We start from the raw sequence: 27,467 nt of genomic DNA on the forward strand, positions 1-27,467 counted from the left end.
TACACAAAAATTACTAAAGAAAAAATGTGACATATTTATCATCTAGAGGCAGATGATTGAGGAAATTATATAATACAAAAAATAAAACATAGACAAATTAATGTATTAAAATTGATATACTGTGTAATATATTAATTATTTATTTAAAATTACCAATTTTATTATACTAATAGAACAAAAAAAAATGTGCAACATAAAGTTAAAATTCTCAAAGTATGGTAAAAAATGAACAAAACATTAAAAAGAAATAATAATAAATAATTTTATATCCACGTCCGCATCCGCTCCATGTGAAAGGGAAGCTATAGGAACCGGCCCTTTTTGTAAATGAGGTCAAAGAGCATCCAGATCAGAATCAGTGATTACAAAAAAAGCGAAGGAGTTATTTCTTTTTTGTGAGTCTTACACTGACGTTAATTTACAATACACAAACATCAACCGTTGAAGTTTTGCAGCGAACTCGATGATTTAATTTATATTATTCCTCAAAAATTATTTATTAACATCATACCATATTGTTTTTTTCTTGCGCCACATTAATCGAAAACTGGTCACCAATTCCATTCGTTAGCCGGACCCTTGTCGCGGTCCTGGTGCTCACTTAAACCCTTGAGGATGAATGCTTGATTTCTGACGCAGGAGATATTCACCGTTAACTCGGATGAATATCTTATTATTTCGGTTAAAGCATATGTCAGAGTTCGCGCTTGCGAGATCTTTACTTCTATCGATGGTTATAAGCTCTTGATCCGCGAACATTCTTCCCAAAAGTCTGACAGGGGTCCAACCTCGTGAGTCCCAACCATGAGTTCAACCGGTCACAATACGGAGACCCACGGTTCAACATCCCACAGTTGAGACCCTTGGCTGAGATTTTTGGTGGCCCCGGGTCAGACTCTCCCTCTATTGTGATTTTATAGTGTGACAAACAAAAAATGATGAGAATGATCTCCGGCTGGAGCCCTACCAGTCCCAACCCTTTGCGGGAGCGATGCGGGGACCTGAATTGAATAAGGGCTTTCACGATAAGATCTGGCACAATAGCAAATGACAATAAATATTTTTATAGACGATTTCTCTTATCCCCTCACAATTTTTTAATGGATGTAATGTAAGTACTGTCTTAAACAAGGATTTTCAGTGGATCCCCAGCATTGATTTTTCTAGTCAATTTATAATTTAAAAAAAATGATTCCTTATAGCGAAAGTCATGCCAACCTCCTATTTTGGGAGCCATGGGTACTGCCCTGTGTCGTATGAATTTCTTTTATTGAAACGACGAGAAATATTTTACAGCATTTTTGTGTGTCAAAAAATGTAAAACTATTCAATTGAAATGTTTTTTTTCCCCCTTCACTTTTAGTGTTTTCGATTCCAAGACCTCGAATGGTCTTCGTTTTTTGTGACCCTTGCGTGCCAAATGAGTAGGGTAGAAGTAGTAAACATGAGATAAAAAGGTTTTTTTTTTTTCTCGTAGTCAATAACCGATCACATTTCATAGCCCTCATGTAGAAGTATCTTGAAAACAAATTTTCAAATCTCCAAAGACCATTTAGGTATTCTTTTCATTTTTTCTTGCAAAAACGACCCCGAAAGATAACCGTTTACATCTCAGAAAAAAAAGAAAATGTCGAGCAATTTTCAAGTGTTTTCTTAACAGGTGTGGTTTACACTGGTTTTACTTGATGTATCAAGTTTCAAATCAAATATCGATTTGGTCTACTTTCCCCCCCCCCCTCCGCCTTCAAGCTTTCTCTCATCCTGGATATGCGTAAAAATGCAAACAAACATTATCACAGAGTGAAAAAAAAATGGTTATCTTCATTTCTTCTCTTTTGTGTACTTGATCGAAGTTCAATGACTAGATACTGAACTCGTCTAATTCTTCATTTAGGCGCGTCAAAACCTCGCAACTAAGTTGCGATGTGTTTTCATCTGCGATTCAGCTGACATTGGATAGGTTTTTAAAGATTTATGACAAGAAGGAAGAAAAAACAGAAACCTGTGTTGACTTGATATGGCAGAAAATATAGTCGGTTTTAATATACTTCTCTTAGTTTTATGTCTTTGGATTGCACGCCCAGTTTTTAGTTACAGAACTTGTAAGTACAACAGCTGTTTTTTACTTCCTTTCAATATTTTTCGCGATTGAGAATAACAAACAGCTCTTACCGCAAGTACTCTCATTAATACGGATTCCGTAGAGGGCAAATAGATTAGAATATATTTTATAACAGAGTTATGTAGGTATTATATTATATATATAAGTTAAAATCTTTAGCTTTATTATTTTGTATTATGCATTTGGTGGGTGTTTTCGATGCAGTGCCGCAACTGGGGGAGGGGAGTAAGCGAGTCTGATGCCCCTGGCGCAGGACCAGAGAATGCGCAATTTTCACCCTTTTAACCTCAACAAAATTACATGGGTGAGGGGGGGCATCAAAATTTGAGCTTGCTCCAGCTGGGCCGTTTCGATGTTCGGCATTTAGTGAATGAAATCGCGTAAATTGAATTATTCAGTTTTTTTTCGTAATTCAATAGCATAATTTCTTGTTTACAACTTGCTAATGCGAATTTCACTAATTTGAAAAAAACATTGCCATCGTGTATAGTCTGCATGTAATCCGCATACGCAAATTTCATTCACCAGTAATGAAATCTGATGGAATGGAAGGAATATTTACGTATAAAAAACGCCGATTTTTCCACTCTCATATACATATTACATTTTTACGAATCATTTCCAAAAAATTCATTGCTAATCCAACTTCTCGGGGAAAAAAAATCTGAGATAATGATACTAAGTGGTCTATAATCCCCACCAAGAAATTACGATGATTTTTAACATACAACCTGCGGATTATATGTAGAAAAATACGATAATACATAATATATGATGAAGTATTATAATATCTCACTTATTCTTCTGGAATGTATGTTTGCAATTTTTATTTTATTGTATGAACATCGTGACAACTAAATACATTGTTGAAATTTCAATCTTCAATTGCGATTACATATTCACGAAGCGCAGCATTTACAAAATACGTTCCATAAGAACCTGTAGTGAAACTATGAAAAATCAAGAAATACAGCAAAAAATATATTTTTTTCGAGGTGTCTGACTTCAGATGATATGCAATGGTCCCATCGTTCAATCTATTTTTCAAAGCAAATGGAGAAGGCTTTTCTGGAAGCTGTCTCAGAGAGTGAACTACACAACTGAAATAACTAATCTAACACTCACAACTAGTCCCTACACAACCTGGAAGGACAATTTCTGAGATGCTGGATTGCTGTTATGAAGGGAGGGGTCATTCTGTTACAGCTGCGCAGACCTGAATATCTTCGAGAGAATGTTGGTTCTATCACTACTTTACCAAACACCAACTTTGGGCATATCGCTATATATTACAATTTACTGCCATCAATGAGTTGGGTTTGAGAAATGAAGGTGCCATCTATCGGTGGACGCCTCACGCTCAGAGGAATTGTTACATGTTGGAATGTGCGTGTAGTGAAACCTAGCGTGAAGTTTGTTTCTATGTAATGCTTGTTATGTATAGTGCTGTCATCTGCCACCAGTTTTTCTGACGATGGGCGAAGTGTAATGATTGAATGATTTATCGTTGTAGGCCTGTTGCTCTCTGTGGCGAGACTTTTTAATGGGGATATCGGCTCGCATTCGCTCCTTGAAGTTGGAAACCACAGAAAACCAACTTCAGCCGACCATCACTGTGGTGACGGTGGGGTTCGAACTCGGATCCTCGCGATGCGAGTCCGTCACTATGACCACTTGACCAGCACAGCGGCCGGGTTTGAACCTGGGACCGTGACGGCAACCTTCATGGTGACTGACGACCATCTCACCCCACGCTACTCGGGTGCGGGCGGGGGGGGGGAGGGTTCTATTACTGATCGACGAGATCTTCAAAACCCACGTCCGTTTGCTTCCAGGTATGGTAGGCTAACACAGTGTTTTCCCCCACCCCACCTGTGGTTTGCGGCGGACCCCTGGAAGTCCTCGAGTAATGTGTAAATGGTCCGCGGGATTTTTTTTATTCACTTTCATTGCACGAATGGCACATGTTGTGCTTCGATATTGTAATTTATTAAATTCTTTGCGATATGCAGAATTATAAAAAAACAATTCATTCTGTATTTTATGGGAGAGTGACGTCGAAATTGATCTTCTGATGCTACTGTGGGATTGGTGACTTGAAAGTCTGGAGGAGCACGATGATGATTGCTGGGGGGGGGGGGGTGGCAAGATGATGATGATTTTAGGTCATATATACGCATATACATTAGATCAGTCGGCTCCACCTTTGACGCTGTGGGAGGGGCAGTGCCCCCCCATGCCCACCCCCGTATCTCCAACCCACCCATGCCGTGGATCATTTACCTGCCCACAGGAGGTCCGCGATATCAAAAAGGTTGGAAACACTAGGCTAACAGTTTGCTATTCATGGCGTATGATGTGCGGTCTCACACACACACACACATTGAACTGAGCTTATCGACGATTTCTTTAGCAATCAAAGATATTGGGCAAAAAAAAAAGACCATTAAAACCTCCTAATCTCAACCCAATAGACCAGGGGGTGCATATGCACAACCTACTTACTCCGCGGGCCAGAAACTTGTTTACAAAGGTTGATTACATGACCTTGATTTTTCAAGACATTCCCGTAATTTTGGCCGTTCTTTCTACAAAAAAAAAAAACCATCCCGTTTTTCCCCCCTCGTTTTCAAAAGAGGCTCACTCAAATTTTTGGGAAATCACAAAACTCCTCGCAGAAAAAGGCGAGGTATTTATCGTATTTTTGTGTACTGATACTTTTCTACCGGAACACTTTCGCGGGCCGGATGGATCCCCTTGGCGGGCCGGAGGTTGTGCACCCATGCAAAGACCATTTTGCTATGGGGTCATTCAAGTATAACGTCAGCATCGGTGGGGGGATTTCGGGTTTGCTGACTTTTGATGGCAGGGGGGAGGGGGGTTGAATAATGCTTACGTCATCAACCACCCCTTTATAAATAAATGATATATTCTTAATGGCATCTCATATTGGGTGTACCAAAAACAAGAACCTTTCGCTAGTCTGTGGGCACCTGAACTAGCATACAACCCGCTGATCCTTCAATATTCTGGAAATGTGTCCGGGTCGCTCAAGTGTTGTAGAAATGTGTAGCGGACTGCCTAAAGTGCTCTGGAACTGTGTCGCGCGTCACTCGAATGATCTGTAACTATCACCTGTTGATTATTTAAATAATCTGGGAATGTCCCGCGGGTAACTTGAGTGATGTAGAACTGCACTGCAGGCAGCTTAAGTGCTCCAATGCTGGGTCACATTCCACATAAGGGATCTCTAAATGTGCCACAGACCACTTAAGTGTTCTGGAACTGTGCCATGATTCAAGTGATGAGTAAATGTGCCGCTTAGCTCATTTTTACAAAATTAGGTTTGAGGTGGAGGGCCGCATTTGGCGTTGGCTATAAGTTTAGCATTTCTGGTTTAGAGGGTGGGTCGCAATGAATTTCTCAAAGAGAAATTTTGTGTTTCTAGCTTTCAAATAGCATTGACATTAACAGAAATTGATTATACAGTCGAATCCCGTTATAACGAACTCCAAGAGACCGGAGAAATCACTTCGTTATAATGAAATTTCGTTATAAAGGAATTTCAGGTTGTTTGCGTTGTTCCTATGTGAACTTATTTGAGGGATTAGAAAAGTGCTCGTTAAAACGAGATTTTCACTGTAACGGTGTTCGTTAAAACGGGATTCGACTGTAATAACATATAAAGGTGTATTTTCTTCCGAAATTTTAATTTCTTGTTAAGTATTTTTTGTAGCATAAGGTTTTTTTTATAATCGGAGAGGGGGGAGGCACGGCGGGGCTCATGTAACCCCCCCCCTCGCGTTTGCATCTGATTCCAATATGCGTTAGGAGGTAGGGGGGAAGTGCTGACGAAAATTTGCTGACAAGGAGGGTAAAAATCTGCTGACGTAAGAAAGAGTAAAAAGTAATTGAAATAAATAAATAAACTAGTTTGTTCAATAAAATTTTCAATAATTTGTTTTTATTTCATTTTCACTATTCATATACAGTTCCACAAACTTTAATTATTTTACAAGATATACAGAAGACTGGATGTTGTGAAGATATTTATTATTTGAGATGTTAATTTTTTAAGGAAGGAAAAAACTCATCTCTGCCTCTACCGGGAGTCGAACCCGGGTCCCTCGATAATTCATGTACAAATACAAATATACAAATACAAATACAACGCCACAACAGGCAAAATGCCCAACGAGGTGGCTGATAAAAAGATGCCCATAAAAATATGGATGTCATATGTTTCAAAAATACAGCAACCCCATTAAAAATGCAATTAACACAAATTATAAACAATATATACACATGATACAATATCATACAATGCCCATAAAGAATACTTATGGTTGTCTTATTCTAAGAATGGATAGCTTCTCGATTTACCCCAACATGTTTATCGTATTTCTTTTTAAACGTGTCAATTGTGTTACAATTTACTACCTCCGGGGGTAAGCTATTCCATTTATTAACAACCCTATTAGAGAAAAATTCCCTGCGACACCATAACCTTGCATTGTCCCTCACCAATCGATACTGGTGTCCCCTTGTAAAAGCAGTTGATTGGCGGTGTACTAAAAGTTCATGGTCCATCCTATCCATCCCATTGAAAATTTTGAACACTTTGATCATATCTCCTCGACACCTGCGTTCATCCAATGTAAACATATTCAAAAAATGAAGTCTCTCTTCATAACTCAAGCCCTGTGTGCCAATAAGGACACGCGTAGCTCTTCTCTGCACCCCTTCAATCAAGTCTATGTCCCTCTGTAGGTATGGTCTCCAAAACCTTACAGCATACTCCAGTCCAGGACGAACTAAACCTCGAAAAAGCGGAAGAATGACTTTAGGAGAACGCGAAGAGACCTTTTTGAAAATGAGACCAAGCATTCTATTCGCTTTTTTGACAACCGCTGAACAATGTTCAGAAAACTTAAGTCGCTCGTCAATGAGAATTCCCAAATCGGTGACTCTAGTTGCATCCGGGATAGTGACACCATTCAACTCGTAAGATAACCATGGGTTGTTCGAACCAAAATGAGCGACCATGCACTTATCTACGCTAAACGTCATGCCCCATTCATTTGCCCATGCTGCAATCTTGTTTAAGTTGGTCTGGAGCAACTCCCTATCGCTTTCATTCCCGATTACCCCCATTAGCTTCACATCATCTGCGAATTTGCTAGTAATTCCATCGATACCCTGATCGAGTTTGTCGATAAAAAGTGAAAAAAGTATGGGGCCAAGGACACTTCCCTGAGGAACTCCACTTGTGACGTCTGTCCAACCAGAGAATTCCCCGTTCACCATAACTCGTCATAATGTCATTTAATTATTTTATCAAAGAAATAATTCAGATCAAGGGTGTGTTTGTTGAAAACTGATATTAAAAATTTAATATCAGTAAACAAGGACGAAAAAAAAGAAGAAGAAGAGATGTATAATTTTTCCTTGATCATAGGCTGAAAAGATCTCGAAGGGTAACCTGAATGATATTTTCACCGGATTAATCTGGATCTGTGACCAAAACTAACCTTGGAAGAGGACGCGGATTGAATGGAAGGGAAGTAAAACGCTTCGAAAATCAAAAGAATTGTTTTTGGATAAGATAGATGACGCTCGAAAAAGAAGAAACAAAAAAGGGCGATTACCCAAACTGATATAGAATGCCTCTATATTTCCTTTTGGTAAGAGAATAAACATTTCGCTTCTCCACTTAAATAAACAACGATTTTTCTTTTATCGCTGAACGCGTTTCGGTTCGATTTGAGGAAAAGTCAGCTCACTCGACAATTTTACTATCATCATTGTGATGGGAGATAATTTTTTCTACATTGAAGGACTTGAAACCACCCGATACACGTGTGATGTGGCTGTAGTATGCGTGTATATATTTATCTTTATGAACCTACTGAATGTTTTATGCTCAGTTTAGTATGGCAAAAACAAAAGTCACATCCCAGCGACTCGAATTTTACATTCTGCACTGCGAAGTGGAATTCACAACTTTTGTACATGTTATATCTCGATTTCTTAAATCCGATTTTGTGATTTAGCGAATTTGAACTTTTGAAAAATATTTCTTCGTAACAATTTTAGGCTTAATTTTTTGTATATTTTTGAAAAGAAAAATCCCCGAAGTTTAATACAGTGAAAACTCGCTACAACGATAATCGATATAACGATAAATCCTTCTACTACGATATATTTTTAAATCTTGTTTGGAGAATTGCCTATATTATAATGTTAAACTCTTCTCGATACCACTGCAACGGTTCAATCACCGAAAGTGTTTATGATCTTGTCTGCATTGCTACTTTCTGTGTGAGACACAAAAGTGTGATTCAGTGAAAACTTTTGCAGGGACAATGCATTTAACTGCATTTCATTGACACTGATGAGCAATTACAATTTTTAGCGACGAACAAATGCTTACAAGTGTGTTTTCTGATGATGATAACATGCCGATTTGGAAGAGATGTCAATATCAGCATAAATTTTGCGGTGTGTCCCTCTCAATGTAACCATAATCTCGCTACAACGATATTTTTTCTTCATCCGTTATATCGGAGATTTCACTGTATTTTAAAAACTGATAAAGTTTAACATGCGCATAAAAAGGTGTAATTGAAAAATGAATTTCTTGAATAGAATATTCACCAATTAATAAAATAAAAAGAATCCATCAATTAGTAGCATTATTAATTATTTTATTACAAAACATTGAATTTATGGATTCGAGGAAAAACGAAGCAATAGTGTAAATAAAAAAAAAACTATTTAAATTAGCGAATTTCTTTAGTTAACATCTTTCTTAACCACAAAAGAAGGCGGTAAATATGGTTAAAGGGTATGGTTCGCCTTGCGTTATAATTTGATTGCAATGCAACGAGGTATAAATGGGTTTTATTAATTCAATAAAATAACGGAAGACGTAAACTCAGTGCATCCGATTCCGCAGTAAATCCCGGATCTACTGTACTCCGCAAATGTGCGGGAACTGAGAATTAATTCCCTTTGCAGCACACCGTCAACGGTGTTAAGTTTGAATTGTTATTTTTTAATAGAAATGAATAAGAACACTCTCTGGAAGAAAATTTGGTGCTAAAGAGCAGTAGTTCAATGGTATCGTTGTTTTCACAAACGTTCCGTCCACATCGGCGGCATACATCCTCAGTAGAGATGGAGAAGCTGTAAGATAATAATTCTTCTGAACCACGACTTTTTGGCCCAGGATCTCATTAACTTCATTTTGACCGAGAAAGCCTACATTCTTCGAGCCCAAGTACTGTTTCGATACAGGTGGTAGAGTAATTGTCTTTTTCTGCAATACATTTTACAAACGAAAAGAAAAAAAAATAAGTTGCTCAATGTTTTTAAATAAGACAACCTCAATGAAATGAGATAACCTAAAATATCTGAAACCCATTTAAGCCAGTTCAAGACAGCTACACTCAGATGGATTTTAAACTTTTCAATACTTTCATAATAAGATGCTAAATAATTTTTTTTATATCTTATGCGTTTCATTTTTCACCCGTATAGATTATGTTGAAGATGAATGTTATTCCAAAAAAGATGTCCAGAAAATAATTTACAACATACCAGCGACTGGTCCGAATTCCGTCGGGGAAATGAGAACCAACAGGTTCGGGACATATTCGAGAACCGGTAGAAAATGTCTCATCAAACTCGTTCCTCCGATAGGTTATGGAGTCATTGTTACAGTGAAGAAAGTAGATTTCAGGAATCATCAGCCGTGCGAGGATTACATCAAAGTAAGACACAACTTCTTTGAATCGATATCTCAATTAACTGCTTTGTGGTCCAGAGGTTTTTTTAATAGTGGAGAGCGGGGTTATACCCAGCGGAGAATTCCGAACACCATTGTTCTCATTCACTGTTTGAATCTAGAGGGGTCTGTGTGATTAATGATGCAGTAAATTCATTGAGCGAGTGAATGCCTTTCTAGCTGTGTTATTGCGAATGGTGTGTAAAAAACAGTTTTTTCGGAAGTAAATTGGCGCTAATTTGGATAAGAGATAAGAAGAATGCGTTCTGATTTTGAGTTGTGAGCTCTGCATTATTAGATTTTACGTTTCTTTAGCTATGTATTAAGTAGGAAGAACGTTTGGTTGCTGTGTACATTTTGAGTTTAGATTGAGACGGGGTATCGTTTGGGGTAATTCCGAACAAAGTTTTCGGAATTGCCCCGCTGGTATTCGGTATTGTCCTTAATGCTTTGTTATGAGAAATTTTGTGAATAAATAAATATCACTGTTTTATTACCGCTAAAATATGGATTACTTATATTAGGCCTTCTTAACCCTTTGAAATGCAATTTATTTCAGACAGCACCGTTCAGACATACAATTTCATGGCGAGCTGGACTCGTCATTTCAGCTCAAGTGGTTAATACTATTTTATGAATCCCCTGTTACCATAGATGATGGTATCCAAGGAAGGAGACGACGGGACTTCGACAAATGATGATGATATTTTGAGTGAAGAGGAAAACCCAAGCTCAAGTGTAAATGCTCTTGGTGCACCTGAAATTGGTGGATCAATTCCATTGAATGCGAAAATCTCTACACCATCTACTTCTGGAATCAATTTACTTAAATTTCTCCCACTCTTAACTTAAAAGTGGTAAAATCTGGTTCAAGACAGCAACCCTCAATGGTTTTTACACGGGCACCAAATAAAAAAACCCATTGAGGATGCATCTAAAGAAAAAGCATTAAGGCTCAAAATAAAAGAACTATAGGAAAGGGTTAAGGAAATGAAATTACTAAAGAAACTTACATGAAGAACAAACACCACAAGAGAATCTCGGCATAAAACGAAAAAGCAAATTAAGGAAGACTAATTCAAAAGGTTAAAAGACCGAACCAGAAAAAAACAAAACCCCTCCCAAAAAAAAAAAAACTAACTAAAATCAAACCCCTAATACCACTTCAAAAGAAAAAGTGCAGAAGAAACATATTTTTTGAATTATCATCCGAAGATGAAGATAATGTTGATGAAACATTATGTAATAACGACGTCGATCTAACCACCTTCATGGAACCTCCTGGCACTTCACAAGAGAGAGGTCAAAACTCAATTCGTCTTATGTGTGGTAAATTCGGTAAGAACAAAGAACTCTCTCTAGATCAGGTGTCGTTTGTGTTCTGGGAGGATGCACTCAGAGTGCAGTGGTGCAGAGACCACAGATAATTTTATGTGCGATTTTTTTGTAGGCAGTGTTAGGTTCTAAGCCAGTTTGAACTCTGCTGTTGATGTTATTTTTGCTATTTTTTTAAGAACATAGTTACAAATGTTGCTTAAATTTTTAGAACATCAAAAGTATTCATATCGATTAAAAATAATTACTAGCTTCATGTTCACCTTAGTTGTGAATTTTCATAGGTACAATTAAACAACAGGTCCAAAAGAAATTTTTTTTGAAAACTTTAATTATAAAGTCAAATGTTTTTGGTTTTTTATTACACTGCTGGCCACCGTAAATGCAACACCCTGAAGGAAGCATGCAAATAATATGAAATTTACAACATGCATTAGCGGAGGTGAGATATGCAAATGATTAGAATTTCAGCGCAGACGCACATCACGCGCGCCTGTGGCGCCACTTCAAAGCGCTATTTAAGGCTTGGAGATTTCGACGATTTGAAGTACGGCAATTGTGTTTTTGTTGTGGTTTTTTCAAAAAAACAATCAATTATGCCTCGTAGAAAACAGCGATCATCTTTTGATCAAGTATCCGAGTTCGACAGAGGAAGGATAGTGGCCTACCGAGATTGTGGATTATCTTTCAGGGAAATCGGTAGTCGTGTTGGACGAAACCAAACAACTGTGATGCGGATATGTGATCGTTGGATGCAGGAGGGTACGACGGACCGACGTGTTCGATCGCATCCACCTCAGTGCACCACTTCACGTGATGACAGGCGTATGGCAGTGACGGATCGCTCAGCCACATCACGAACCATAGCACAGCACATTCAGTCTGTACCGCATCATCCAGTGTCTGCGCGTACCATTCGACGCCGTTTACAGCAGAGTGGTCTGTCCGCAAGACGTCCATTGCTTCGTCTACCCTTGACGCAGAACCACAGACGTCTCCGCCGCCAATGGTGCGATGAAAGAAGGATGTGGACGGCACAATGGAATGAAATTGTCTTTACTGACGAGTCACGCTTCTGTCTGCAACACCACGATGGTCGGATTCGAGTCTGGATACACCGTGGAGAGAGGATGTTGAACAGCTGCGTTATGCACCGCCACACTGGTCCTGCACCGGGTATTATGGTATGGGGCGGTATTGGATATCACTCTCGCACTCCTCTAGTACGCATTGCCGGTACTTTAAAAAGCCAGCGCTACATCTCCAAGGTGTTGGAGCCAGTTGTCCTTCCTTACCCTCAGGGCTTGCCCACAGCCATATTTCAACAGGATAATGCGCGACCACACGTGGCACGCATTGTCCAAAGGTTCTTCGTCAATCGCCAGATTGAATTGCTTCCCTGGCCAGCTCGTTCTCCGGATCTTTCGCCGATAGAAAACATGTGGTCCATGGTTGCTCAACGATTGACCCAGATTACATCCCCAGCTGCCACACCAGATCAACTTTGGCAACGCGTGGAAGCTGCTTGGTCTGCTGTACCCCAAGAACACATCCAAAGTCTCTTTGAATCAATGCCGAGGCGTGTGGCAGCGGTGATCTCCAACAATGGCGCTACTCTGGCTACTGATTTTGGCAGGAACCACACTTCACAGAAGTCTATAAATTTAATCATTTGATGCTTGGTCAACATGTTATCTACAAAATAAATATTGTTGCGATATCTCTTGTCTTTCTTGGTGTTGCAATTTGGGTGGCCAGCAGTGTAGATTATGAAACAGGGTACACCTATAGCAAATTTTTATGAACTATTACAAATAATTGAGTAATTAAAGATTTCCCTTAAATGTTCGGCATTACTCCGCTCTCCCTTACTTCGTTTGTACAGTTCGTATATTATATAGCGTCCCCTCTCGCAATGAGAAAGGCACCAGTGAATATTAGCATTTGCGTTTTTTGGATAGCTTATAAGTTTCGCTAAGAAGCCAAATTCACAGGGGCCTTCCTGCAATCGTAAGGGTGGGGGACTGGTATGACAAAGTATGGTTTTTTCCTGATGACGAGTTCACCTTTACACAGGCAACACCTTCTGCTTTAGAAGGTATTGACACAGGACCGCAAAAGGTTAAAATGTAAAGGAAGTACCTAAGACGTATGAAATATATTCCTCATCAAATTCTCATATATTTGAAATGCTCATTCAAATGAATTTTTTTTTTTTTTTGTGAAACTAAAGAAAAGTCGTTTTTAAAAATTGATATTTGATTTTTAGGTTTCTTTTTTTCTTTGGAATTTTGCATAGATATTTACAGACGAAGAGTCACGTGGCCAGAGACTGTGTGGTTATAAGCAAAACGAGACTTACGGGTTATCTTTTTATTCTAACGATGTCATGAAAATTTTGTACCACACGGAAGATGGTGGATTTGGTTTCAATGATGGCTTCAGATTGATTTTCACAGTGGCCAAAAGAGGTGAAGATTCAATTAACAGATATTTTTATCCAATAAAAGCTTCACCGGTAGAAAGATACACAAATTTCTCTTTTTCGTTATACAATCCCTCTTTCTAGAACTAAAAAAAATTATCTGAATAATTATCGTCTCTTAATCACTAGTCTTTCTGATTGTATAAATTCTGCAAGGAATTTACAGCATTGTCTATAACGAAAATTTCCCTTGTTTTCAGCTGTCTACAGACGTAAATATTCATCAGAAAGTTGGGAAGCGTCTTAATGAGAGATGGGGGGGGGGGAAGTAGAAAGAGTTAACAAAAATTTTTCGGGGAAAGAAGATATACGCGGAACTGTTAGTGCTCAATCACCATTTTTGTAAAAGAATTACACCAAAAAAGCACGTTCTTGTAAGCCCAACGTCCTACCCATTTGTGGAGAAATGTGTACGGGGGGGGGGGGGCGTGAGTGATGTAGTAGTACATTGTATTACAATCGACGCTTGCGTTTTTACGAACCTGCAAAGACATGGAAAAACTAGTTCGTAAAATCGAAAGCTCATAAACGGGAAAAGATGTTTAAAGAAATTTTATATCGTTTAGGACCAGAAGTTTGTAAAACGTGCAGCTGGAACATGGTTGGAAAAATCAACATCTGCATGATATTATTTTTTACATAAGAAAATGCTCTCCGGTTAAGGACATTATAACAGATTTTTCCCCTCGATTTTCTCTTTTTATGTTCATTAAGACGTTCTTGAACTTTTATGGCTTTCCGTTGAGTTGTTGTAGCTACATACAACTGAGAACAGAGGGAACTTTAGTTATAGCCTTTTACTACCGAGAGAATAAAAACCAATGGCTAAGAATGAGAAATTTCACATATCTATTGTCATTAATACTGTATATGCATTTATAGATACATCCGGAACTAATATTTTATCCGTTTTTAGTTGACGCTGATGACGAGTGCAGCCTCGAAAATCAATTTAAATGTGCCAATGCTCGCTGCATTTGGGTGGGAGCAACTTGTGACGGATACAACAATTGCGGAGACGCCAGTGACGAGAGTACAACTGGCAGCTCGCAGTGCCGTAAGCAATTTTACTTTCTTGCTATATTATATGTGATAAGTTTGAAATATCCAAATTTTCCGCCTTTGCAGTATTGAGTAACACGCCAAAACAATAACATTCCCAAGGCAATGTTGAGAAAAGGTTTTAGTGATTCCCGAAGAAATGGTCGTTTTGAAATCTCTCGGTTTGGGAAATTCTATACAAGATATAATAGTGAAAAATACCAAGAAATTTTGTAAAAAAAAATCTAAAAAGGAGGGCCTGTTCCAACGAGAAATGATTTTTTTTTTCAAACTCTAGATTTTGGCCATATTAAAAAATTGATGCTAATATGGCCGATAGAGAATAGGAAAATGCTTGAGCCAACAATGGAAACTGTGGTATCGGCAAAACTAACAAATCTGTTGAGGAGAATGAGCCATTGGAATCAACTTTGCCAAAAACTGCGAAAACCCAATCTTTAAACGACACTTTGGAAGAAGGAAATATTACAACAACAATACTTTATTAGTGAAAAATGTGGAATCCAGAGAAAAGGGGGAGAAAATTATCAAGAAGCCAGATGGCCCTTAATGACAATTACAAATTACAATTTGGTATGAATCAAGCTGCATATGAATAAATAAATAAATAAAAATATAAAAAAAATTAACACAACACACATGTGTGAACAGAAAAGAAAAAAAAATTGTGTTAATAAGTGAGAGGCAAGTAAAAGGACGTGGGTTCGAATCCTCGCAAGGGAGTTGAATTTTCTCTCTTTTCTAAATTTATCTTCGCGTCAGCCAGCTGTTGAAAACCTTAGTATGGATAGCAACATCATCCTCGGATAAGTCGCCATCAGGTGGCAGTGTCAGCAATTATGAGCTTTGGCCTGAGTTAGATCCGACCGTCCATAAAAGGGTCCCGTTCAGCGCACATGAGCTCTAAGGAAAAATTGAGAAACATTACCATTGTAGTCTAGTGCGCTCACCCGGCAAGTGAGAGGACGTGAATTCGATTTCCGATGCGGACAATTCAATTTTTTTCCTTTCCTAAATTCATCTTCACATCAGCCAGCTGTTGAAAACCTTCATGTTGCAGTAGTGCTTGGAAGCCGCCTAGGTGGTCAAGTGGTCATAGTGACGGGCTGGCATCGCGAGGATCCGGGTTCAAACCCCACCGTCGCAGCAGTGGTGGTCGGCTGAAGTTGGTTTTCTGCGGTTCCCAACTTCGAGTCGCGAATACGAGCCGATTTCCACGTTAAAAAGTCTCGCCGCGGAAAGCAACAGGCTTACAATGTTACAATTATTCATTCGTTACACTCCACTCACTATGAGTTGAGAAAAATTGATTGCAGGTGGCAGCACTACACATAACTAGCATTACATAGAAACAAACTTGTTGGGTTTAACGGAACTATACCTACACGCACATTCCAACATGTACCAATTCATTAGAAGTTCCGCAGAGGAATATGGATGAGGTGCATGTGTCTGGTTTAGTAATGTAAGAAGGTTTTATGCTATTTTAAACAATAAAGAAAAAATATTATAGAAAGTGAGTGAATTTGTCATATCACAGTCTCTTAGAGAAAGGTTTGAACTATCTAAAAAAATCTACCCCCCCCCCAAATCTCAGTATTCATTATTTGTTATTTTCTAGCATAAGATTAAACAAAAAGTTTTATAAAAGTGGGCCAAAGTAACCCGTGTTTACGGCATGTCTAAACATTAGAATTTGTTTCATGCTAGAATTTTTTATTTTATTTTCTAGACTAATGGGTTGGAAAAAGTATCGAAGAGAAAGTTTTTTTAATATCGCGCAAAGTACTATTAAAAGTATGCATATGTAATCGCTGGATTTTTTCCTTCTTCTATCGTATGCATGCTATCAGCGGAAGAAAAAGATAAAAGAAGGAGCGACACAAGAGATATTAGGTCGTAAACACTTGGACTTTATCGATAAAATGCTTTACCGTATCGATATTTAAAGATGTAGGCAAACAGTAGGTGTTGAATCGAAAAGAGTTTTATGGGATCCGTATTCAACTATGTTTTATCAATGTTTTGCCGTGAGTGAATCATTGCTGAAACCTCAATATTATTTCATTGACGGCGAAGGTCACTGTCGAAGAAATTATTCGAGAACGTTTTCAGACATAAATATAAAAAAAATATTTCTAACTCATAGTTAATATGAACTAAAATAATAATAATAATAAAATTACGCACTAAGAAGGAAATTTCGGATTTGAACAAAATTCGACTTGTGTCGTTGCCACAATAACATGTGTAAATGGTCACTCAATTACTAAAAAAAATAGTTGAAAATGATATGCACTACATTAATTTTTTGCTTTTACGCAGCAAAAAACTCTGTGCACACGGAAGCATTCTCAGACTCTAAACGACCATATTTTGTGAACTTATTCACTATGAAAAAATGTCTTTTATTTATTACTTTTGTCCATGACTGATGAACGGGTAAAAATAAAGTTTTATCAGCAAAAATATGCCTTCTAGAAAACATTGAAAATAACTATACAGTACAGTATTATATGACATGTAGGAAACATTATTGAATTAGAACCTCTGCTGCTACCTATCAAATAAAAAACACAGCTGTTATAATTTAGTTGAGATATGGTTACCTAAGAACGAATTCTTCAATGGAAATTGGTGACCAGTTTTTGATTAATGTATTGCATAAAAAAACAACATGTGGCTGCAAGATTTCGCGGATAAATCGTCAAGTTTTTACGGTGGCCCGTTTTACGACCAAGAATGATTGCTTTTCATGAGTAATGGCTCCCCAAACCATGAGAGATGGTCTGGGAAGCCAACCCTCTATCTCTCCCACACCTGCAGTTCGGGCAGTATGCCTTTCCAAAAAATTAGTGGTATTCGTGCACTAACTATTAGGGTGGCATTGTCACACACGATCATCAGTGGACACCAAAGAGAATCACGATTCATCACCCAAGACGATACGGTATCAATTCACAGCTGTCCAGGTTTGTCACTCCCGACGCCACTGCAAACGAAGTCGACGATGTCGGGCTGTCAGTGGCACAAATCGAACGAGTGCCGTGAGAACAAACCTCCTTCTCCCAACTTCCTGAAAATGGCCAGGTGCGATACAAGGTTGCAAGGTTCCTTGACGAATACGGCATCTGCGATTTGACGGTCAGTGCAGTCATCGTTGGCGCTGCTCGGGCTTGCCTACAGATGAACAAATTCTCTTTACCGTTCGATTCTCGATCGCTTTATTTTAAAAGAAAATAATAGAATCTTGCGACGTGACAGGGCGTAGCCAACCAAGGCTAATCTCATTACTTGGTTCGTGGATATACCTTAGATCAGGGGTGGCCAACAGCTGGCCCGTAAAGTGATTTTGTGCGGCCCGCGACAAGGTATAAGTACCGTGAAAAAATTAAACTTGTGATAATTATTTAAACTATCGGTTCCAACAGCAGATTTCTTGATTAACAAACCTGCTTACAAACTTCTTATTTCTAGTGGCGAAATTAATTTAATAACTAACTAATTAATTCAATTAATAATGGAGTGGCTTATACACCAAAGTTGCACCACTGATGCGGCCGCGACGCTATAGCTGACCATTATGTAGGCCCTCGAACAGAAAGAAGTTGGTCACCCCTGCCTTGCCTTAGATGATTTTTTTCTCACTACAACATTCCAGATATTTTGCACCTTAGCTGTTCTTTAGAATTTCCCAACAGCGAAATAAAAGAAACTTTAGCTTCCGCTAATTGCAATAATCTGGTAGATGTTCCAAACTGGCTTCTAGAAAATTCCCCGAAGATTGATTTGGCCATATTAACCGCAGATACCTCACAAATTGAGAAGTCGGGGCTTAAAATTAATAAAATCGGTTATATATTTATATCGATATGTATATTATTAATCGATTATATATTTTTAATTTGTGTTACATAAATCGATTGTTATTATTATACATTATTATAGATTGTAAATTTTTATAATTCAATAAAATTGACTTAGATAAGAACATTTTCATATCACCAATTTATGAATGTTAATTTAAAGAAATTCATTTTTCCATCTTTCATTTCAGCCGCCATAACGCCGATTACCATAGCCGTTATAGCACTGGCAGCGACGACATTCGTGGCTATCCTAATCGCAGTGTGCCTCTGTTGCTGCAAGGTACAGCAGCACCAGAATCAGGACAAACTCAAAATGCAGACGGATTTTCCTTCGAGACCGAACGGTGGATACATCCCCCTACCCGGTGTGTCTTACGGCAATTCTTCTATAGTGGAGCAGCAGCAGCTGCTTGCCGCTTCGGCTCCATTGATGCAGGCACCATATCATTCCGCCTACACTGCTGTGCCAATAGACGGCAGGACTTCACAGTCACCTCTTGATTTGCCCCCACCTTACAGACCTTAAAGATCAAAACTCACTGTGACATAGAAACGAGTGCCGGCAAAGACCATTTCGCAAAAGTCATTCATATATAACAATGGAGTTTTTCTTTTGCACCGTTGGATACTTTGTTTCTCGTTTCTGATCATTTTATTCATTTCAAGGGGCGTTTTTACCTCGTGCACGTAATAGAAATCTACGGAAAATTCAAGTTCAAGTTATAATTCCTTTCTGTTCAAGTTGAAATCCATTTTTCAACATGAATCCTCTATGTTGTGTTTGTGATGCATCAATGAACCGAAACCCTCATGATGCAAATGACTTACTGATTATTTAATTAGTGTCTCCCATTGTTATAGATTTTTTTACTTGACTAGTAAGTATTATTAAAAGTCATACACGTGGGGGGGGGGGAATGATTCCATAATTCCCTTTGCCAATTTTTTTTTGACAAACCATGATCCTCCTACTTTCCTCCATTTTTTGAATTCAAATATCTCAACGAATATTGCACTGCGAAACGTAAGTTTTTTGCTGGCCTCAGGAGAGACCGGGCAACAACTTCCCAATTTGGTTTTTAAGGACGGTCTCCGTATAAGAAGTTGATTTTTATATTTTAATAACTATACAACCTCCTCGCGACATGAATGACACATATGAGTACTACACGTTATTTGGATACTTTTTCTAATTAGAAGTATGTCTCTGGTATCAACGGTTCGACATCAAAATGCAGGAAGGGAAATTATGGAGTCATCTTATATAATAATATAAGAACTCTGATGATCCGATCAAGGACAGTAAGATTACAGTCATATCTCACCCATAATAACGTTCTATCTGAGATCACATAAAAAAAAATTCAAAGATAATATATAAGAATACATTTTTTAAAGAAATACATTGTATATAATGCATCAGATTTGCACATACAATGATACCTCAGTACAATGATACACTGCAGATCAGGAAAAATATCGTTATAACGAGAGACGGTATTATCATCATGTGCGATCAAATTTATGCTGCTTTTGCATCTTTTTTAAATTGTGCGTTTTATGAATTAAAAAGCACAAAAAGCCACGAAAAACTGCAATTGGTTGGTTTATTAATAAAATTCAGGTAGATGCATTGTCCCTGTAAAGGTGAATATTGCATTGCACTTTTTTGTCTTGCTTAGAAAGCATGATAACAATAACTTTTTTAGCGAAACGTAAACGTTGATTCTGTGGTGCAAATTACAATGTTATTAGGCGCCTTCAGAAGACCGAAAATGACGAAGTTAAGGTAAAATTCACAACGAATTTGAGCAAAACATGAATAGATATCATTGTAGCGGTTTTTCAAAAATCTTCTAAATTATCGTTTTAGAGGGATTTATCGTGGTAAAGGATATTGTTGTATCGAGAGGTGTTTATAACGGGAACTATAGACAATTCCAAACAAGATTTGAAAAAATATCGTTGTAGAGGTATTTACGATTATATCGAGTATCATTGTAGCGAGGTTTCACTGTATCTTCAATAACGAACATATGTTTTTTCGTGACTCAACTATGATTGTCATTCCATCGTTTTAGGTGATACGAGTTCTACTGCAAATGCATATATTTACTACTTTAGACTCCCCACTCCATTTTTTTTTATGGTTTGTAAAGTATTTTATTTGTTTGTTTATAGCGATTGATATTATTAATAATAAAAGATGAAAATATATGAATTCAAGTTATGGTGATTGAATTTGTGAATGATTTCCAAACCCAAACAGTTCCTTTCAAATAGAATTCGTAGTTCTGTTAGTCACTTGAAGCCAACCGCTTTATTATTCCACATGAATGTATGTACTTATTTATAATGTACGCGTCTAGTCCTTCTCTTCATATTTTTTTGTGCATATTTTAAACTCGATCTTTCTGAAGTATGGCAGAAGTTCCAATAGACTAAAAAGAACGTTGCTACAGCTAAAATAGCAACGATGAAACCAAAGGCAACGTATTCCACAACCTTAAGCTGCAACCCTGAAAAAAAATGAAAATAAAAAGCGATAAATTATATAATATACAGTGGGTATGTGCTAAGAAAAATATTGAACTTAAGATTTAATCAATATTAGAGCTGGTACGATTAAGAGGTTATAATCAAGATGGTTAATCGAATCAATTGTCCATCGCACACATAAACTTTATTTGAGCTAATCGATTCAATTTATCAAATTGAAATACGTTTAAAACTTTTATTAAAAAATTGTAAATTAACTTGATTTGTTTGACGAAACTGATTAGAGAGAGATGTCTGAAAATTTATGTTCCTATATATAACGATAAATAAATGTAACATAAATATTATCATAAATATAGCATTTTGAGTAAGTGACCACATTTAAAAATATTTGGATCAATATTTTGAAGAAATTTTTCGGTATGGAGAAAGCAAGTTGATTTGTCTTTTTGCGGTGGAGGTGTCAAGGTGGACTGGGAATAGGATCGCATCGGGAAAAACGATACTTCACTGTTATAACGGCTACTATCGATTACAAAAAGATCCCTGCGCATTCGCTTCTCAGTAGAGCGAATGAGTTATTCAAAAAAACTTGAGAGCCAGCATACAGGAGCCTTCCTTATAGCGGGAGGAGGCACGGGGGAAAAGAACTACAGAACTGAGGGGCCGTTCAAGTATTACGTAAGCAAATTTTTAGCCATTTTTGACCCCCTCCCCCCCTATCAGCAAAACTCTAACCCCCTTGTCAGCGAAATTTCGTCATCACTGCGCCCTACCTCCTAACGCATATTGTTGGGATAATGCATATTGTTGAAACGTACGCGGGAGGGGGAGGCATAGGGGGCTCGTGCGCCTCCCTAATACGCATACCGCCAACGCCAGAACTGCAACTTATGCCTGATGGAGTCCTATCCCATTAAAATAATATATTCCTTTGTCGAAGAAAACAATCTAGCACGTGCCTCAATGCTGCAAACAGAAGACAACAGTATAGTTTAGGAAAGAACGTATCTGGCCAAATGGTAAGGAAAGGGACACTCGCATTAGAAACAAAACTTACTTGATGGTGTCCTAGATTATACAAAAAAATATTCCTTTGTGGAAGTAAACAATAGAAAATGTGTGTCTCAGTGATGCATACACATCGCAAGAATATAATTTAAGAAAACAGGTACCTGACGATGAACAATGCTAAAGGATAGGAAACACTCAGGTTTGAACCAAGGACTCCTCGCTCTGCACTCGAATGCTTTACCACTGAGTTATAACCCCGGAACAAGATTAACAAATTTTACCGTATGGTGTCATGTCAGATTATTATATGATACTCGAAGGCCGGAAAAAACACTAGAGAATATTTGTCAGTGTGCGTGATGCATGCACAACGCAAGAATGTAATTTATGAAAAGAGGTATCTGAACGATATGGGGTACTCGGGTTTGAACCAAGGATCCTTCTAAATCTGCAGTCGAACATTGTACCACTGAGCTATACTCCAGTTCAAAGACTTTAAATTTTAACGTATGGTGTCAACGGAAAGTTGATGATACTCATTTGTCGAAAAAAAACACTCGAGAATATGTCTCAGTGTTTCATGCATAACGCAATAGTATCATTTAGGAGAAGAGGTAGACGGGCGAAAATAACGCTGAAGGGTAGGGGGTACCCGAGTTTGAACCAAGGACCTCTCGATCTACAGTCGAATGCTCTACCACTGAGATATACCCCCGGGCAAGCACGTCAAATTTTAACGTATGGTGGCAACGGAGATTATTAGATGATATTCCGTCGGAAAAAAAACACTCGAGAATGTGTCTCAGTGTTGCATGCAGAACGCAATAGTATCATTTAGGAAAAGAGGTAGCCGGGCGAAAATAACGCTGAATGGTAAAAGGTACTCGGGTTTGAACCAAGGACCTCTCGATCTGCAGTCAAATGCTCTACCACTGAGCTAATACCCCGATCCAAGCGCTTCAAATTTTAACGTATGGTGGTAACGGAGATTATTAGATGATACTCTGTCGGAAAAAAAACCACTCGAGAATGTGTCTCAGTGTTGCATGCAGAACGCAATAGTGTCATTTAAGAAAAGAGGTAGCCAGGCGAAAATAACGCTGAATGGTAGGGGGTACTCGGGTTTGAACCAAGGACCTCTCGATCTGCAGTCGAATGCTCTACCACTGAGCTATACCCCCGGTCAATCACTTCAAATTTTAACGTATGGTGGCATCGGAGATTATTAGATGATACTGTTTGGGGAAAAAAAACACTCGAGAATGTGTCTCAGTGTTGCATGCAGAACACAATATTATCATTTAGGAAAAGAGGTAGCCGGGCGAAAATATCGTTGAATGGTAAGGGGGTACTCGGGTTTGAACCAAGGACCTCTCGATCTGCAGTCGAACGCTCTACCACTGAGCTATACCCCCGATCGAAAGCTTCAAATTTTAACGTATGGTGGCAATGGAGATTATTAGATGATACTGAGTCGGAAAAAAAAACACTCGAGAATGTGTCTCAGTGTTGCATGTAGAACGCAAAAGTATCATTTAGGAAAAGAGGTAGCCGGGCGAAAATAACGCTGATTGGTAGGGGGTACGCGGGTTCGAACCAAGGACCTCTCGATCTGCAGTCGAACGCTCTACCACTGAGCTATACCCCCGATCGAAAGCTTCAAATTTTAACGTATGGTGGCAATGGAGATTATTAGATGATACTCAGTCGGAAAAAAAAACACTCGAGAATGTGTCTCAGTGTTGCATGTAGAACGCAAAAGTATCATTTAGGAAAAGAGGTAGCCGGGCGAAAATAACGCTGAATGGTAGGGGGTACGCGGGTTTGAACCAAGGACCTCTCGATCTGCAGTCGAATGCTCTACCACTGAGCTATACCCCCGGTCAAGCACTTCAAATTTTAACGTATGGTGGCATCGGAGATTATTAGATGATACTGTTTTGGGAAAAAAAACACTCCAGAATGTGTCTCAGTGCTGCATGTAGAACGCAATAGTATCATTTAAGAAAAGAGGTAGCCAGGCGAAAATAACGCTGAATGGTAAAGGGTACTCGGGCTTGAACCAAGGACCTCGCGATCTGCAGTCGAATGCTCTACCACTGAGATATACCCCCGGTCAAAGCACTTCAAATTTTAACGTATGGTGGCATCGGAGATTATTAGATGATACTGTTTTGGGAAAAAAAACACTCGAGAATGTGTCTCAGTGTTGCATGCAGAACACAATAGTATCATTTAGGAAAAGAGGTAGCCGGGCGAAAATAACGCTGATTGGCAGGGGGTACTCGGGTTTGAACCAAGGACCTCTCGATCTGCAGTCGAATGCTCTACCACTGAGCTATACCCCCGGTCAAAGCGCTGCAAATTTTAACGTATGGTGGCATCGGAGATTATTAGATGATACTGTTTTGGGAAAAAAAACACTCGAGAATGTGTCTCAGTGTTGCATGTAGAACGCAAGAGTATCATTTAGGAAAAAAGGCGAAAATAACGCTGAATGGTAGGGAGTACTCGGGTTTGAACCAAGGACCTCTCGATCTGCAGTCGAATGCTCTACCACTGAGCTATACCCCCGGTCAAGCACTTCAAATTTTAACGTATGGTGGCATCGGAGATTATTAGATGATACTGTTTTGGGAAAAAAAACACTCCAGAATGTGTCTCAGTGCTGCATGTAGAACGCAATAGTATCATTTAGGAAAAGAGGTAGCCGGGCGAAAATAACGCTGAATGGTAGGGGGTACTCGGGTTTGAACCAAGGGCCTCTCGATCTGCAGTCGAATGCTCTACCACTGAGCTATACCCCCCGGTCAAAGCGCTGCAAATTTTAACGTATGGTGGCATCGGAGATTATTAGATGATACTGTTTTGGGAAAAAAAACACTCGAGAATGTGTCTCAGTGTTGCATGTAGAACGCAAGAGTATCATTTAGGAAAAAAGGCGAAAATAACGCTGAATGGTAGGGAGTACTCGGGTTTGAACCAAGGACCTCTCGATCTGCAGTCGAATGCTCTACCACTGAGCTATACCCCCGGTCAAGCACTTCAAATTTTAACGTATGGTGGCATCGGAGATTATTAGATGATACTCTTTTTGGGGAAAAAAACACTCGAGAATGTGTCTCAGTGTTGCATGTAGAACGCAAGAGTATCATTTAGGAAAAGAGGTAGCCGGGCGAAAATAACGCTGATTGGTAGGGGGTACTCGGGTTTGAACCAAGGGCCTCTCGATCTGCAGTCGAATGCTCTACCACTGAGCTATACCCCCGGTCAAGTACTTCAAATTTTAACGTATAGTGGCATCGGAGATTATTAGATGATACTGTTTTGGGAAAAAAAACACTCGAGAATGTGTCTCAGTGTTGCATGCAGAACGCAATAGTATCATTTAGGAAAAGAGGTAGCCGGGCGAAAATAACGCTGAATGGTAGGGGGTACTCGGGTTTGAACCAAGGACCTCTCGATCTGCAGTCGAATGCTCTACCACTGAGCTATACCCCCGGTCAAGCACTTCAAATTTTAACGTATGGTGGCATCGGAGATTATTAGATGATACTCTTTTTGGGAAAAAAAATACTCGAGAATGTGTCTCAGTGTTGCATGTAGAAAGCAATAGTATCATTTAGGAAAAGAGGTAGCCGGGCGAAAATAACGCTGATTGGTAGGGGGCACTCGGGTTTGAACCAAGGACCTCTCGATCTGCAGTCGAATGCTCTACCACTGAGCTATACCCCCGTCGAAGCACTTCAAATTTTAACGTATGGTGGCACGGAGATTATTAGATGATACTCTTTTTGGGAAAAGAAACACTCGAGAATGTGTCTCAGTGTTGCATGTAGAACGCAATAGTATCATTTAGGAAAAGAGGTAGCCGGGCGAAAATAACGCTGATTGGCAGGGGGCACTCGGGTTTGAACCAAGGACCTCTCGATCTGCAGTCGAATGCTCTACCACTGAGCTATACCCCCGTGAAAGCACTTCAAATTTTAACGTATGGTGGCATCGGAGATTATTAGATGATACTCTTTTTGGGAAAAGAAACACTCGAGAATGTGTCTCAGTGTTGCATGTAGAACGCAATAGTATCATTTAGGAAAAGAGGTAGCCGGGCGAAAATAACGCTGATTGGCAGGGGGTACTCGGGTTTGAACCAAGGACCTCTCGATCTGCAGTCGAATGCTCTACCACTGAGCTATACCCCCGTCAAAGCACTTCAAATTTTAACGTATGGTGGCATCGGAGATTATTAGATGATACTGCTTTCGGAAAAAAAACACTCGAGAATGTGTCTCAGTGTTGCATGCAGAAGACAATATTATCATTTAGGAAAAGAGGTAGCCGGGCGAAAATAACGCTGAATGGTAGGGGGTACTCGGGCTTGAACCAAGGACCTCTCAATCTGCAGTCGAATGCTCTACCACTGAGCTATACCCACGATCGACAGCTTCAAATTTTAACGTATGGTGGCAATGGAGATTATTAGATGATACTGAGTCGGAAAAAAAAACACTCGAGAATGTGTCTCAGTGTTGCATGTAGAACGCAAAAGTATCATTTAGGAAAAGAGGTAGCCGGGCGAAAATAACGCTGATTGGTAGGGGGTAAGCGGGTTTGAACCAAGGACCTCTCGATCTGCAGTCGAACGCTCTACCACTGAGCTATACCCCCGGTCAAAGCAGATCAAATTTTAACATATGGTGGCATCGGAGATTATTAGATGATACTGTTTTGGGAAAAAAAACACTCGAGAATGTGTCTCAGTGTTGCACGCAGAACGCAATAGTATCATTTAGGAAAAAAGGCGAAAATAACGCAGAATGGTAGGGAGTACTCGGATTTGAACCAAGGACCTCTCGATCTGCAGTCGAATGCTCCACCACTGAGCTATACCCCCGGTCAAAGCACTTCAAATTTTAACGTATGGTGGCAATGGAGATTATTAGATGATACTTCGTCGGAAAAAAAAACACTCGAGAATGTGTCTCAGTGTTGCATGTAGAACGCAAGAGTATCATTTAGGAAAAAAGGCGAAAATTACGCTGAATGGTAGGGAGTACTCGGGTTTGAACCAAGGACCTCTCGATCTGCAGTCGAATGCTCTACCACTGAGCTATACCCCCGGTCAAGCACTTCAAATTTTAACGTATGGTGGCATCGGAGATTATTAGATGATACTGTTTTGGGGAAAAAAAACACTCGAGAATGTGTCTCAGTGTTGCATGCAGAACACAATAGTATCATTTAGGAAAAGAGGTAGCCGGGCGAAAATAACGCTGATTGGCAGGGGGTACT

The 27,467-nt window shown here is 39.1% G+C and overlaps 2 protein-coding genes and 21 non-coding genes across 23 annotated transcripts in view; 1 reads left to right on the forward strand and 22 right to left on the reverse strand.

The window, feature by feature from the left end:
* Positions 1 to 1,826: 1,826 nt before the first annotated feature.
* On the forward strand, positions 1,827 to 20,888 carry LOC149086637 (uncharacterized). The gene is made up of 5 exons (XM_089231042.1): positions 1,827 to 2,102; positions 9,665 to 9,897; positions 13,546 to 13,717; positions 14,648 to 14,788; positions 18,851 to 20,888. The coding sequence occupies exons 1-5, from the start codon at positions 2,018 to 2,020 to the stop codon at positions 19,186 to 19,188; spliced, it is 969 nt and encodes a 322-aa protein (XP_089087168.1). The 5' UTR covers positions 1,827 to 2,017; the 3' UTR covers positions 19,189 to 20,888.
* A 75-nt stretch (positions 20,889 to 20,963) lies between these two features.
* The window catches only part of LOC149086638 (uncharacterized), a 24,507-nt gene continuing 18,003 nt past the window's right edge, over positions 20,964 to 27,467 (reverse strand). The window contains exon 5 of the mRNA XM_089231043.1: positions 20,964 to 21,181. Coding sequence (XP_089087169.1) covers positions 21,009 to 21,181 — 173 coding nt within the window. The 3' untranslated portion in view covers positions 20,964 to 21,008. The remainder of the gene's footprint in view (positions 21,182 to 27,467) is intronic.
* Positions 22,819 to 22,890, reverse strand: TRNAY-GUA (transfer RNA tyrosine (anticodon GUA)). Its single transcript has one exon. It is a non-coding gene; the product is annotated as a tRNA-Tyr (tRNA).
* TRNAC-GCA (transfer RNA cysteine (anticodon GCA)) lies at positions 23,047 to 23,122 on the reverse strand. The gene has a single exon. It is a non-coding gene; the product is annotated as a tRNA-Cys (tRNA).
* On the reverse strand, positions 23,285 to 23,356 carry TRNAC-GCA (transfer RNA cysteine (anticodon GCA)). Its single transcript has one exon. It is a non-coding gene; the product is annotated as a tRNA-Cys (tRNA).
* TRNAC-GCA (transfer RNA cysteine (anticodon GCA)) lies at positions 23,519 to 23,590 on the reverse strand. Its single transcript has one exon. It is a non-coding gene; the product is annotated as a tRNA-Cys (tRNA).
* TRNAC-GCA (transfer RNA cysteine (anticodon GCA)) lies at positions 23,752 to 23,823 on the reverse strand. The gene has a single exon. It is a non-coding gene; the product is annotated as a tRNA-Cys (tRNA).
* On the reverse strand, positions 23,985 to 24,056 carry TRNAC-GCA (transfer RNA cysteine (anticodon GCA)). Its single transcript has one exon. It is a non-coding gene; the product is annotated as a tRNA-Cys (tRNA).
* TRNAC-GCA (transfer RNA cysteine (anticodon GCA)) lies at positions 24,218 to 24,289 on the reverse strand. Its single transcript has one exon. It is a non-coding gene; the product is annotated as a tRNA-Cys (tRNA).
* Positions 24,452 to 24,523, reverse strand: TRNAC-GCA (transfer RNA cysteine (anticodon GCA)). The gene has a single exon. It is a non-coding gene; the product is annotated as a tRNA-Cys (tRNA).
* Positions 24,678 to 24,749, reverse strand: TRNAC-GCA (transfer RNA cysteine (anticodon GCA)). Its single transcript has one exon. It is a non-coding gene; the product is annotated as a tRNA-Cys (tRNA).
* Positions 24,911 to 24,982, reverse strand: TRNAC-GCA (transfer RNA cysteine (anticodon GCA)). The gene has a single exon. It is a non-coding gene; the product is annotated as a tRNA-Cys (tRNA).
* TRNAC-GCA (transfer RNA cysteine (anticodon GCA)) lies at positions 25,138 to 25,209 on the reverse strand. Its single transcript has one exon. It is a non-coding gene; the product is annotated as a tRNA-Cys (tRNA).
* TRNAC-GCA (transfer RNA cysteine (anticodon GCA)) lies at positions 25,372 to 25,443 on the reverse strand. Its single transcript has one exon. It is a non-coding gene; the product is annotated as a tRNA-Cys (tRNA).
* On the reverse strand, positions 25,605 to 25,676 carry TRNAC-GCA (transfer RNA cysteine (anticodon GCA)). Its single transcript has one exon. It is a non-coding gene; the product is annotated as a tRNA-Cys (tRNA).
* Positions 25,839 to 25,910, reverse strand: TRNAC-GCA (transfer RNA cysteine (anticodon GCA)). The gene has a single exon. It is a non-coding gene; the product is annotated as a tRNA-Cys (tRNA).
* On the reverse strand, positions 26,072 to 26,143 carry TRNAC-GCA (transfer RNA cysteine (anticodon GCA)). Its single transcript has one exon. It is a non-coding gene; the product is annotated as a tRNA-Cys (tRNA).
* On the reverse strand, positions 26,306 to 26,377 carry TRNAC-GCA (transfer RNA cysteine (anticodon GCA)). The gene has a single exon. It is a non-coding gene; the product is annotated as a tRNA-Cys (tRNA).
* On the reverse strand, positions 26,539 to 26,610 carry TRNAC-GCA (transfer RNA cysteine (anticodon GCA)). The gene has a single exon. It is a non-coding gene; the product is annotated as a tRNA-Cys (tRNA).
* TRNAC-GCA (transfer RNA cysteine (anticodon GCA)) lies at positions 26,772 to 26,843 on the reverse strand. Its single transcript has one exon. It is a non-coding gene; the product is annotated as a tRNA-Cys (tRNA).
* TRNAC-GCA (transfer RNA cysteine (anticodon GCA)) lies at positions 26,998 to 27,069 on the reverse strand. The gene has a single exon. It is a non-coding gene; the product is annotated as a tRNA-Cys (tRNA).
* Positions 27,224 to 27,295, reverse strand: TRNAC-GCA (transfer RNA cysteine (anticodon GCA)). Its single transcript has one exon. It is a non-coding gene; the product is annotated as a tRNA-Cys (tRNA).
* The window catches only part of TRNAC-GCA (transfer RNA cysteine (anticodon GCA)), a 72-nt gene continuing 62 nt past the window's right edge, over positions 27,458 to 27,467 (reverse strand). Inside the window, exon 1 of the tRNA in view lies at positions 27,458 to 27,467. This exon is cut by the window's right edge and continues 62 nt beyond it. This is a non-coding gene — a tRNA (tRNA-Cys).

This window comes from Pholcus phalangioides, unplaced genomic scaffold (assembly GCF_987345545.1).
Source record: "Pholcus phalangioides strain wild (caught in Gottingen) unplaced genomic scaffold, Ppha-v1.0 ptg000004l_1, whole genome shotgun sequence".
Taxonomy (NCBI): domain Eukaryota; kingdom Metazoa; phylum Arthropoda; class Arachnida; order Araneae; family Pholcidae; genus Pholcus; species Pholcus phalangioides.